General features: G+C 36.4%; 1 protein-coding gene across 2 annotated transcripts in view; it reads right to left on the bottom strand.

The window, feature by feature from the left end:
• The window catches only part of LOC117673867 (uncharacterized), a 68,341-nt gene that overhangs the window by 1,709 nt on the left and 53,047 nt on the right, over positions 1-13,585 (bottom strand). Inside the window, exons 22-27 of one of the 2 annotated variants that reach the window (XM_034431534.3) lie at positions 11,688-11,719; positions 10,472-10,494; positions 7,881-7,949; positions 6,781-6,905; positions 2,743-2,878; positions 900-1,040 (exon numbers count right to left, since the gene is read on the bottom strand). In XM_034431534.3, the coding sequence (XP_034287425.2) occupies positions 900-1,040; positions 2,743-2,878; positions 6,781-6,905; positions 7,881-7,949; positions 10,472-10,494; positions 11,688-11,719 (526 nt within the window). The remainder of the gene's footprint in view (positions 1-899; positions 1,041-2,742; positions 2,879-6,780; positions 6,906-7,880; positions 7,950-10,471; positions 10,495-11,687; positions 11,720-13,585) is intronic. The other variant, XR_015732670.1, reaches the window with a different exon arrangement.

Below are 13,585 nucleotides of genomic sequence, written 5' to 3'. Positions count from 1 at the left end.
AAATGTAATAAACATGGATGATATCTATCTGCTCAGTTCATCTTAAAATGTTCAGATTTTAGTAGCAATCTTAAAACAGCATTCTTCTAAAATTGGAAGATTTTAGAATCTTTCACCTTTTACTTAAAAATCTATGAAACTGTTGTGGTCCGCCAGCAGTCTGCGGAGCTGGCAGCGGAGTCAGACAGTGATGAGGCTGAGGAAGAACATGGGCCAGTCCTGGAGGCTGGGGAAGGCCCGGATGAGGGCTCTGCGTCAGAGGCAGAGATGGGGCCAGGGCCATCGGGGAGTGAGGTGCGGACTCCTGACAGGAATGAGGCAGAGGAACAGGAGGAGCCTGTTTCTAATGCACGCATGAGAAGAGCTGCCAGAAGGCAAGAGCAGCTCAAGCAAAGAGGACAACTCGGGAGTAGGGCCAAGAGATGATTGGCCCCTCCCATAAGGCTTAAAACAGACCAGCAATGGCGTTTGGACTTTGCCAGAAAACAACGTTGGTAGCTTCATCTTCTTCTTAGTCTATGTCTTGTATTTATTTTTGTATCTGTGACTTCTGAACATTTGCCAAGAAAGGCCTTTGGCAGTTTGCCTAATTGGACCAAGGTTTGCGATAGGACTGAGGAATTTGTGTTGGGAGGAATTTGCTTTAATTTAGTTGAACGACGCTGGGAATGAAGTAATTCTCAGCTGTTTGAATAAAGTTTGTTTGTTTTTTCACTGACTGATTTTCCTACTACTTACTTGGGCCTGGGTCACAACAGAAACCTTGAAAGTGCATTGAAAGACCACACTGAAAATTTTGCTCTCTTTGTCTTCAAATGAAAATGCAATGCTGACACAATTAACACTATCGCTAACAAAGGAGTGTTGGCATCATAGCAACTGTTATCTGTCAAATATACCCTTTGTCTGGAATTGATCTGGTTGGTTGCAAAGCTTTTTCTTGAACCACTCTGCTTGTTCCATGTTCTTTTCTCAATTTCAGTTTAGGATGATAGAGTTTTATGTTCAGATCTTGAGTGGTTGGTGTCCCCCAGGCCAGCCTATAAATATAACAGATTACACTGAATTAAATATATATTATTTAAGGACAAAAATGCGTATCAATTTAATACAATCCTCGTGTCTGAATATTTTGCATTCCTGTGTCCACTTCCATAGGGACATACTTCCAAAGAGACATGATTAGGATGAGGTTTTCAACATGCAGTGTGTCTTCTGTAGGATATTCTCAGACATTCCAAAGAAAGCTTACTAATTGCCATACATTGTTTCTAATTTATTAGAGAGACAGATACCATAGAGAACAGTGGTGAAATCCAAATTTTTTTTACTACCGGTTCTGTGGGCGTGGCTTGGTGGGCATGGTGTGGTGTGGCTTGGTGGGCGTGGCAGGGAAAGGATATTGCAAAATCTCCATTCCCACCCCACTCCAGGGGGAAGGATATTGCAAAATCTCCATTCCCACCTCACTTGGGGGCTAGCCAGAGGTGGTATTTGCCGGTTCTCCGAACTACTCAAAATTTCCACTACCGGTTCTCCAGAACCTGTCAGAACCTGCTGGATTTCACCCCTGATAGAGAGCCATACCTTTCCTTTTACAATTATCATGTATTTAAAAACTTCTTCCACATTTTTCAAAACCCCCAAAACTTGGTTAAAGTGAAAGTGCTAATCCAGTGGCACTGATCTTTTGGTATCTTGAAAGCTACTGAGCACAAAGTACAATGGGATAGCAACAGAGATTTATTCTGGGTCCCTCTTTGTCTCTCTGCCTGCTTTTTGCTAATTTCAGGTCATTTCCTTTTGTTTTTCTTCCCAGGCACACTTACACAGAGCACGTATCTTGGGTTTCTTTACATGCTAAGATGCAATTAACTAAATGCTGGGCTTTGTCTATCTTTACAATGTTTTTCCTTGTTAAAAATGAGCTAGAATTGTAAAGCCTACTTCGCTAAGTCTCAGGAGAGATTTCTGCTCTCAGGAACAATCATATTACCAGAGAGAATGTGTCTGCCTGCAATAGGAAGTAAGTCTGTTGTCATCTGTTTCTTTAAACCTGGGTTAGTATATATACGGACATAGAATAACCTATTTGGCAGGCTTCAGAACTTTAAGGATTTTAAAACTTCACACAGTGAGGATGGTTCTTGATTCTTTTCCAGCTTCCCCAAAGAAAAACATTTTAAAAATGAGGTAAGTATTCCAGCAGTGCAGTATTACAGAAAATAGCATAAACAGGAATCAATAATAAAAATATGGTTGAAGTGTGCTCATCTTTACTAAAGCCAAGGGTACAAGAAGATATTAACAAAATAATACAGAGAAAAATTATTTATAACCCCCACCCCCCAAAACCCTGAGTTTCACTATAAGAGAAGTTTATTAAAGTAATTCCTTTTCAAACAACTCTTTTTCTCCTCATCTTGGTGATTTCCAGAAGGATTTCTGTTATCTAGCTGGACAGGAAATGATACAGTATCCACTGCAGATGTTAAAGTAGGATAGAAATCCCCTCAATGCTGGAAATTTACTCAAAGGCAAATTTACCCCAAAAGGAAAGGATGAAAAGGCAGAATAAAATTCAAAAGTTGAGTGCTGCACTATACATGGAATAACTGCATTTACTCTACTTTCAGATGGATGAAATCTTAATATGAACTAGACCAAGGTATTTTAAACTATACTAAAAGGAATTCATTTAATAAAAAAAATTGACATTTTAAAAATAATTTATCGATTTACCTGTAAGGGAAGTCCCTAGGAAGGTTAATGGTAGTTTCTTCCATCACAGTATATGGGCGTCTTTGAAGTTTTTTGAAAGGCTTCATCAGGGCAAAAAATGATTCAGATACAATGTTGGAATAATCTAAAGTTTGATCTAGGCAACCAGAAATAAAGAGAGAGAGGTATAAAAGTTTAGGAATGTTGTAATATATAATTTGTTAAATTTACATTCTTGTTTTAAATTAACCTTATGGTCAATAAACTTTCTCAGTGATGGTTTCCCTCAGTTATAAGGTTCTTTTCTATGTATTCACAGACATTGTAAAGCATAATTTCTGATATCAAGCTATATACATTGATACAACAGAGCAGTCTTATGCTTACCTACTCACAACTAAGCCTGAGTTCAATGGGAATTGTTCCCGCAAAATGATAAGGAAGAATAAGATAGCAATTTAAGTTAAGACAGTGCTTATATTTAGTTACTTTGATCATGACAACTTTGTTATGGCATATTGTCCTATGAGAAGACTAACTTAACCTTGAACTGTCTTTTTGCTATCAGGCTCAAACATATTCAGCATTTTTTTCTTTGCATAAGTGATTCTTAATAGTATAGTATACTGCTTTTATTAACTATTCTTTTTATTGAATAATTGATGTATTAAATTGCTGATTTTTGTACATTTGAAACTGGAAAAAGGTTTCATTGATTTGTGCAATATGTGGATGAAAATGAATAAATGCATTTATTATTTATTCCCTATTGTATTCAAGACTGGAAAGTCACCCTAGCACAGCATATTTAGAATGTGTCATACAACTTTGAGACAGGAATTTTAAAAATTATATAATTATTTAATGAGCTTATAGGCTGCTCAACTACTTCAATTGGATGGATTGAAGTAGTTCAATCCATCCAGAATTAAAGATGTAATTTCTGTGGAATCATAAGGCTTTTTAAAAAGGTATTTTATCCCACCTTTATTATTTTTATAAATATCTCAATGTAGAAATACTCCTTTCTCGTCCTATTTTCCCCACAACAATAACAACATTGTGAGGGTTAGCGTTAGGGTAAGGTAAATTGGGCTGAGAGAGAGTGAATGACCAAAGGTCACTCAGATGGTTCTTCATGCCTGCTACCATAACCACTAGACCGAACTGCCTTTTGAATTCACAGGCATTCTGTCTTAATAACATAGAACCTAAATCCCTATCTAGACCCAACTATCTCAGACATCAAGAAAGCATCCCAACCAAGAGCCTTGGTGGCGCAGCAGACTAAATTACTCTTAAAGTAGCACTTAGCTGCCAGCTGCCTGCAATTACTGCGAGTTCAATTCTCACAGGCTCAAGGTTGACTCAGCCTTCCATCCTTCCGAGGTAGATAAAATGAGGACCCGGTTTGTGGGGGCAATAAGCTGACTTTGTATAAAATAGAACACCGCTTGGGGGGGGGGCAAAAAGCCCTACTAAGCAGGTATATACAAAAAGTATGAAGGCTATTGCTTAATGCATTGTAAGCCGCCCTGAGTCTCCGGAGAATGGGCAGCATATAAATCGAACAAACAAACAAACAAACAAACAAACAAACAAATAAATAAATAAATCTCCTGTTTGGCCAGCAATTGAGACATAGAACTGATTATCATACACTGTATACTTATGATATAAGTACTGTACACAGTATAGTGTGCAGCAATTGATGACTTCACTCTGTGGCTTCATATTCATGTTAAATAGGAAGAGAGAAATTGTCCAACATTGTAGAACCCCACAATAGAGGTCCATGATCCTTGAATTTCTTTTTCCTCATCACTACTGACTGGAACCACACATTCAAGAAGGTGGGAAAGCACTGAAAATCAATCCCTCCCACTCTCATTACTTGCAGTGAGTTTAGAACAAAACTATGATTAATGTTATGGAAGGCTGTGAAAGATCAAGCAAGACCAAGAGAGTTGCACTTCCCCTGTCCCGGTCTTGCTAGAAGTCAATTATGATCAATGTGGGATTGATTCTATATCCCAAGTGAAAATTATCCAGAGGGATATAAGTATTAATATCTATATCATGAGATATCTATTTATCTAGAAAAGTGATGTTCTTCCAAATAAATGCCAGCTAATGCATCAGGAAATGCATGCAAAGCCCTTTGTAATGTTTTCAAAATATTTAAGGAATCTTGTATAGTTCCATTGTCTTTGTTTTATTATGTTTTTCACTTTCTAGAAACATTTTAATAAAGAAAACCCCACCAAACTAATTTTATAAATGAATTCTAACAAGTACAAACTATGTTAAAATGGCATTAATTCATTTATTAATTAAATTAGCCTTAAAGAGGCAAGCTGGTGAATTATGCAGTTTTGGACCTACTGTATTTGACAGATCATAAAAAGCAATTATCAGCATTCCAAGTAACACATCCATTGAAAGAAGAATTCCAAGGCAGGTAGATTCCTCAAAGAATATGTTTATTGGATACATCATATCGGCACAGCTGGTGAAAACCAACTCTAAAGGTTCCTGCAGTTTTCACAAGAGTAAAACTCCCCCCCACCAGGTGTCACCGGTCACATTGTCCAATGAATAGAGCTGGCAGGCTCCTTTCCTCCCTCACTAGCCACCTGTTTCAATAACCTTGGTTCCCACAGGAAAACTATTTATTTTGACTATTAGGCGGGCTATCTACTTCCCCCCTCCCTTCCTCCTCTCAGGCTTTGTGGCAACTACGAGGCAACACAAGATGGCTTCAGCCAGGTTCACTTCAGAGTTGGCAGCAATTCTATAATAGGTCTCATCTGTGCTAGATCAGTTGACCTCAAACAGCACAGTCATAACATACACCTATTAACAAAGATATCCTGTCAATAGGGAGATTTTTTGGACCTAGTTTAAAGATGACAGACAAAAGAACTTCATAAGGTACATATTTGTCCAGCATTTAGTCTTAACTAGGTGTCAGGAACACCAGAATGTTCTATGGCTAAGCATTTGTTGCCTGAAGGCATCATATTTAAATAAAACATAATAGTGCAGAATTTGAAATCATGGAGAATTAGCTTGTCTTCATGTAAAAAATAAACATTATACCAGTTACAAAATATTCCGACTGTTTGCAACCTCAAAGCACACAATCATCATCATGTTGATAACATTGGTTAGTTGGATTTCTAAGACAAATTATAAAGGCATATGTTAAAGGTAAGTTATCTACTATTTTGCTCATGTTTAAATATTCATTTGTAGCCTAAACTTATAAATTTGCTACTCAATGAACATAAGGAGTCTACTTCAGAGGTTCAAGTTATACATACATTTAAATGATATCAATGAAATAACATGGACCGCTCTTTTGTGGTACATTGTGGCATAACTAAAATTATACCAGGGAAGAAGTGTTTATTTTAGTTGGAAAATATATTCTATTGATGTCATCTGTTGTGCTGGAAAGGGTGTATACTGGGCTTTAAGTGGCCAGTAATTACGTAGAATGGAAGAATTGCATGCCTCATGTAAACCATATGCTCAACCTAGTTGTCATTTAGAGCAGAAGCCATCCGCAAATAAATTAAGTTAAGGGCATGCTGACACTTAATGAGTCATAACTTCTAATTTTGATTGTTTTTGTGTGGCCTAGCATTAAGCAACAAGAAAAATTGAGAATAGGACTTTGAAAAAACATTCAATTAAAATTTTGTTGGTGTTGTTCATCCTTTAGCATCACCTCAATCTAATTCATGATTTCACTTTTGGTTGATTATGCCTTAAACTCATGCTGATCATTATAAATAGTTTTACTAAGAAAATAATGCTACTACGTCAGCATTAGGAAAAAGGGAGGAGTCATTCCTTTTGGTGCAATTTTGCATTTAAATATAAAATATCTTTTAACTTGAGCTCAATTCTGATGACCTAAACACATGATGCAATTCACCAGGCAATGAAGTGGATAAGATTTGCCTTCTCATCTTTTTCCAGAATGTTTTTTGGATTCCTGGTCTAACCCTTTATTTAGCCCTGTTATGCTAATTAAATAATCAACCTTACATTGCTGAGAGTTGTTAGGTGTGAAACAGTATCTGTGAGAAAATGATCTTCTTTCAAATTCTTGTATCAAACTTTGTTCTTCCACTTGCTGGATTCGTTCATTTTCTTTCCTCAAGAAAACCACTCTAAACAAAAGGCATGATATAAATAGCTCAGAATTTTATCTATATTTTTCTAGACTATCGTTCATTTAAGATTTCTGATCCTGCAAATGGGCTATAATAAAGATTTATTATGAGCTTTGCTACTACAAGCAAACCTTTTAGTAATCAATATTAGGAATTAGATTTTTTTAAAATTTACTTTCACAGTCATAAAACAAAAAGGCCATAATATATACCTTCAATAACAAATGTACTGTAATGATGAGTATAAATTTTGGAGGTCATAACTATCAATAGCCTTTGTCTTCCCAAAAAACTATACACAACTCATTACTGCTACACATATGTAAAGGACATTTGATGTCTTGAAAGTATACATACATTCATTTCTCATCCTACCCGCACAAACTCAGGAAAAAGTTGAGAATACACAATATTAAGTTCTCCCAAAATAATAATATTAGTTTTAGCTGCTATAAAACTCCAGAAAATGAGTCTGCACTAGCTTGCTACCTTGGAACGCTTCAGTTTAACTAAGCTCTGGCTTAACAGGAGATCTTGGGGTAGGTGCCAGTGGTGGGTTTCTACCGGTTCGCCCCGGTTCAGGTGAACTGGTAGCAGCAGCAGCGGAAGACTCTACCCAGCTGCCCAGACATCATCATGGACGCTCTGCACCATGCGCGAGCTCACAGTTCCGAACCAGTAGTGAAGATAAGTGAAACCCACTACTGGTAGGTGCTGTTTGTACTTGTACAATTATATGACACACATAGCATATCAGAAATTAAAGGAAACATTGGATATGACATTGGCAGCTTATTTTTATAGTTATTATTAGCTTGATTAGTTACTACGGTATTAGGTTGTGAATTTGTTCTTTAATGTGCTATATGATTTAGGATAAATTATACTGAACATATCCTAGAAGAGAAAATCTAATTATTAATAACAGTGATTGTTATTAATGGCACTTTATATGTTTTATAACAAGGGTACCTTATATCTTTTTCATTAGAGGATTTATAGCCTTCATTGCACTGTTCTGTTTTCTTTCTTGAAAATGGCCTACAAAAAATAATAATAATAATTTTGAACTATTAGGACGGTAGTCAGCTAAGGGAGATCAAAAAGCAAATCTACAGTTTGCAAAATGGACTAATAAACTATACAAGGGACCTTTTTCTTCAACACGATTTTCCAGTTATAACGTGTGTGTGTGTATGTGTGTGTACCCTGTATGTGTGTGTGTGTATCTCATTGCATTTTAAACTTAAATACTTTAAATGTATTAAACAGCACGATTTCATTGGTCTGCAAGTAATTCAGTATTATCATAATAGCTACCACAAAATATGTGTATGTTTCATTTAACATCAAAGGTTTTGTAAACTTCACAAAGAGTGTGTCAAAAATGCCAAGAAATGTCTGCCATTAATAAATTCCGAGGGCAATACAATAATTTTAACATAGTATAAAATACCAAGAAAATTGCATTTATAGTGGAATAACTATAAACTCAAAAGCCATATATGTGACAAAATCATTTCAAACAGAGACCACTGCAAAAAAAAAAAAAAAAAGCAGACCCAGAGCCACTGCACCAAGACACTTGACAGGAAAAACCAAGAACCACAATGAGTTTGGCTAGAACAGTAGAAATGAAAGCCAGTTTCTCCTTTCTCTGGGGGTTTAGAAACTTTTTGTCCAGTATGGATTACAGAAAATTTTTATTTAAGTTCTAAATCAAACCTGTATAACTTTATTAACTTGACATGATAACCACTGAAAATTCAATAAGATAGACAATACACAATTTGGTGTGTGTGTGAGGGGGGGAGGCCTAGTCCTTGTCTTCTGTTCTGTGGGATGCGGCAGGATTCAACCTTCTCTCTACTCTCATTTAAAGCAATCACTGGTAAACGTAATCTGGAAGCACCAGGTTTAGCATCATCAATTGATGATACCAAGTTACATCTGCACCTGGACAGTCTGAGTGATGCCTTGGAAGGCGTTTCCCCATGCCTTAAGATTGTGTGATCCTGGACAGATTTGACTGAACCTAACAAGACTGAGAGGTTAGGACTTTTAGCCACCCCACTCCTCAGATATCTGGAAACCTTCCATCATTAACTGTGGCTGTGTTAATCTGAAGGTCCTCTGAGACCCACAGCTCTTGAACAGTAAGGACAGCCATGGTCAGGAGGTCTTTGTATAAATCAATGTGTACCACTTGTGCCTGTTCCTGGACTGGAAAGGACTGTTCAGTTACTCATGCCTTAGTCCTGTACATGCAAGACTACTGCAATGTCATCTATCTGGGGCTACCACTCAGCTAATCCACAATGTGACAGAACATGGAAGTTTTGGCATACCATAGTGTACCCAGGTAATATCACCTCTATGAGAGCTATATTGATTCTCAGTAGGCTTCCGGGTGCAATTCAAAATGCTGGTTGTCACTTAAAGCCCTACACAGCATGGAACCAGGTTAATTGCAAGATTGCCTGTGTCTGAATATTTCTGTCTATTGTACTAGGATCTGACAGGGTCGGCACTCTCAGGTTCCTTTCTGTAAAACAATGTTATCTGGTAGGACCCAGGACCCCTTCTCTGTTATGGCACTTGCCTTGTGAAACAATTTTCCCCCTGAAATTTGTATGGTCCTAACCTCCTGAAATTCTAGAAGGCCATGAAGTTCTAGCTCCTCCCCTGTTTGTGGAAACAGAATTGTAGCGGAGCCTAGTATGTGTGAGCTTTTATGTGCTACAGGATTTTTTAAAAAAAGGATACCTCAACTATCTGGTTTCTGATTTTTCTTTGTGTTTTTATGCCTTTGCTTGTAATATTGGTTAAGATGAGTGGCCATAAAATATTGTTAAATAAATACATGTTGAATGAATGAATGAATGAATGAATGAATGAATGAATGAATGATGCTTTCCCTAATTCTTGTCATGCCAATTCTTTTGTTTTATTTGTTTGTTTATTAGATTTATATACCGCCCTACTCAGGACTCAGGGCGGTGAACAGGCACAAAATAAAATACATAGATACAAAAGTTAAAAGACATAATTAAAACCAGATTAAATAATTTAGCCCGAGACAATTAAAAATCCCAATAATTTAAAACAGATTAAAATTTCGATTTAAAAGAATTTTAAAACAGGGGAGAAAATTAGGCCAGGCCGGCTTGCTGGAATAGGAGAGTCTTAAGAGCACGGAGGAAAGTGTGCAGATCCGGGATCCTCCGTATCTCTGGGGGGAGCTCGTTCCAGATAGTGGGTGCCCCCACAGAGAAGGCCCTTCCCCTGGGGCCGCCAGTCGACATTGCTTAGTTGACGGCACCTGGAGGAGCCCCTCTCTATGAGAGCGTACCGGCCGGTGGGAGGCTGCTTGTGGTAGTAGGCGGTCCTTTTAATTCATTTTTCAATAGGAATAAACACAAATAAGAGGCTTCCAATGAATATCTCCCCAAAGACTTTTCCAGAAACAGCAAAGTTTGAGGAAGTAAGAGATTTGATCACCTACTATTTCATCTATTTACATTATTTGCAATATCCCAATATTTTCTTTCCGTTATACAAACCTTTTTTCAGTAGGTGAATATGCCTAAAGCAGAGAAAAATACTAAATGAAATCTGAGTTAAGGTTTAGAATATAAATATATAGATATGTCAGTTATTTTCTGAAGAGATTTTATTATCTTTTTAAAATGTTATTAAATATTTTAAAACATAATGAAGAACAAACAGGAAAACAGGAAAAGCAGAAAGTAATTAAGAAAGAGGTCTAGAAGGATAAAATAAAAATGTCAAAGCAAGACTGGTTTTATTCTATATACTGAAATATACAGGATGCCCATTTAAAACTTCAGAGTAATCAAAATAATATGCAATAATCATATTGTCTAAATTATAAGCAAAATGAAAGATTGTAATGAATTTTGCCTAATCAAAAATCTATACTTCACAAATCAGAAAGAAACATACCTGTCAAAAGCTTAAGAAAGAAGAACTGAATTTTGGATGCAGTACAAACCCACGTGGAATTATAATTCAGGACTGGTTTCCAAATCACACTGAATTCTTTATCCAATTTATTTTTAAAACACAAGGTTATTTTTGACATTGAACATTCCCACCGTGTAATTTACCATATTTTACAGGACTCGTTATATCTAATTACTAGTGAAAAGCACGAAGTACCTTAGCAGCTGTAAACCTATACAAAGCCAGCTTGGTATACTTTATAGAATATGTAGCGTTCAACATTTAAAATGTGTGTCATTCTTTTATAGATAATTTTCTGAAACTGTTGGGCTTTAAAATATTGTCATTTCATTAAGAAAAAAAAAATGATCTGACCTGATTATTACATTTCCAATAATTTTAGAGAATGAATTCTCTATTTTAGCAATCACTACTGGAATAATTTACTACCAGTGGAACATGAATGCTTAAGTTAGGAACAATCTAAAATGAAAAACAACAACAACAATGGACCAAGCTGGTAGGTCAATGAGAAACAGACTATACAAACTATATTTCTGATCAGTGCAAACAGGACAAACTGTCAAACATAAAAAGCCAGTCACAAATGCCAGCTCTTCTGTTAAAATATTGACAATTTTACCTAGATTAGTCATTGTAAAAAGAAAACTTGCTCAAAGATCACCAGTATCCAAGCATTGTTAACCTTCTCCCAAATGTCCCAATGTTTCAAAGTATAACATCCAATACACAAATATTTGAATATGACATCAATTTCTTTTAAATGTTACATTCATGCTAAGTATGTCATACCTGAGGTCCAAGGGCAGGGAATATTTTTTGTCCTAATACAAAAAAACAAACAAATATTAGAATGTAATATTATGTTTATTTGTTAGTCCTAAATTGAAATTTCATGCTATCTATCTGAACATTCTGCTTAGGAATTTATTTATTATGCATCTGAAGTTTCCTTAGGTTGAATGCAAACCCAGAGTGTACCTGCAGTGTCAGGTTGCCCCATCATAATTGTGGGCCACAAACTCTTTCTGGAAGACAGAAATAGACAGTATTGTCTCCTATTCACCCATCTTGCCTATGCTTTCCTGTTTCAATGGAAAAATTTGTTTTCTGGACTATCTAGTGCACTACACGTTAGCTGTTTGAATAAAAATGTCTCCTCCTCACTTGCCATCCTTGACCCCAATAAGGTCTGCTGCAGCTTCAGTCACAGGGTTTTTTTCTACAACCATACTCATGATGCTTGAGATGCATAACATTTCCAGTCTGAACCACAGCAGACATTTAAAAAAAATTTTTTCCCTTGCATAATGCATTTTAGTCATTTTTTACTTTAAAAAATGGTCCACCTTACATCCTTTCATTGCTTTTCAAGGATGAAGTCACAAGTCTGATTTTTTTTTTAAAAAAAGGAGTAAAATACATAGCTCAGGAAAAGAAAAATAACAAACAATAAAAAGGAACCCCCAAAAAAAAACACAAGCAAAGAGATTTCAAACTAGTGAAGTTCTGCCTCTCAGGTAAAAGTTATAACTATTATACTATTGAGAAAGACCTTTAACTGAAGATTTAGAGATGGGTATATAGAAAATGAAGTGAGGTATAAAAAATTCTATATACTGTATACCAGGGGTGAAATGCTCCCGGTTCGGACTGGATCGCCAGATCCAGTAGCGATGGCAGTGGGTGGTTTGGAGAACCAGTAGCAAAAATCCCTGCATGCCTCCCCCCCCATGTTTTGTAGAAACAACAAAGAGGTTGTTTCTACAACCTCTTTGGCCAAAAAAATGCTTTTAAAAGTTAAAAAAAAAAGCCTCTGGTGATCGTATGGCTCATCTGGGATTGTCAGAGGCTTTTAAAAGTATTTTTTTCTGCAACCTCTTAAGGTTGTTGAAAAAATGCTTTTAAAAGTAAAAAAAAGAAGAAAGTTGGCCACGCCCACTCAGTCACATTAACCCCCCCACCAAACCACGCCCACAGAACCGGTATACACACACACACAAATATATATATGTGTGTGTGTGTGTGTGTGTGTGTGTGTGTGTGTGTGTGTGTATATATATATATATATATATATATATATATATATATATATATATATATATATATATATATATATATATATGTAGGTCTTTGGTTATTCGGGTCTTCTCCCACGTAAAATTGGAAGTGTCTTGGCGACGTTTCGACGAAGTCTCATTCGTCATCTTCAGGCTGGTGTTCTCGGCTGGTGTTCTCGGTTTTGTGCTTCCAGGAGCAATGTGAGATCGCAGCTGTTTCTTCCTTTTAACTGCTAGGAGTTAAAAGGAAGAGACAGCTGCGATCTCACATTGCTCCTGGAAGCACGAAGCCGAGAACACCAGCCTGAAGATGACGAATGAGACTTCGTCGAAACGTCGCCAAGACACTTCCAATTTTACGTGGGAGAAGACCCGAATAACCAAAGACCTACATACAAACACCCGCGAAAACCTGAGAAAATATATATATATATATATATATATATATATATATATATATATATATATACACACACACACACACACACACACACACACACACACTCACACACACACATACACACACAGAGTATATTCTATATAGTAATATAGTATAGTAGTATAGTACAGTATTTTGGGGTGGGATTGTATCTGTTCTGAAATTTCTAAATATTTTCTTCTTTTATGTAT

This window comes from Pantherophis guttatus, chromosome 2 (genome assembly GCF_059756535.1).
Source record: "Pantherophis guttatus breed Tessera chromosome 2, ASM5975653v1, whole genome shotgun sequence".
Lineage (NCBI taxonomy): Eukaryota > Metazoa > Chordata > Lepidosauria > Squamata > Colubridae > Pantherophis > Pantherophis guttatus.
The sequence above is the reverse complement of the archived record's forward strand: the minus strand, read 5'-3'. Positions and strand labels throughout refer to the sequence as shown.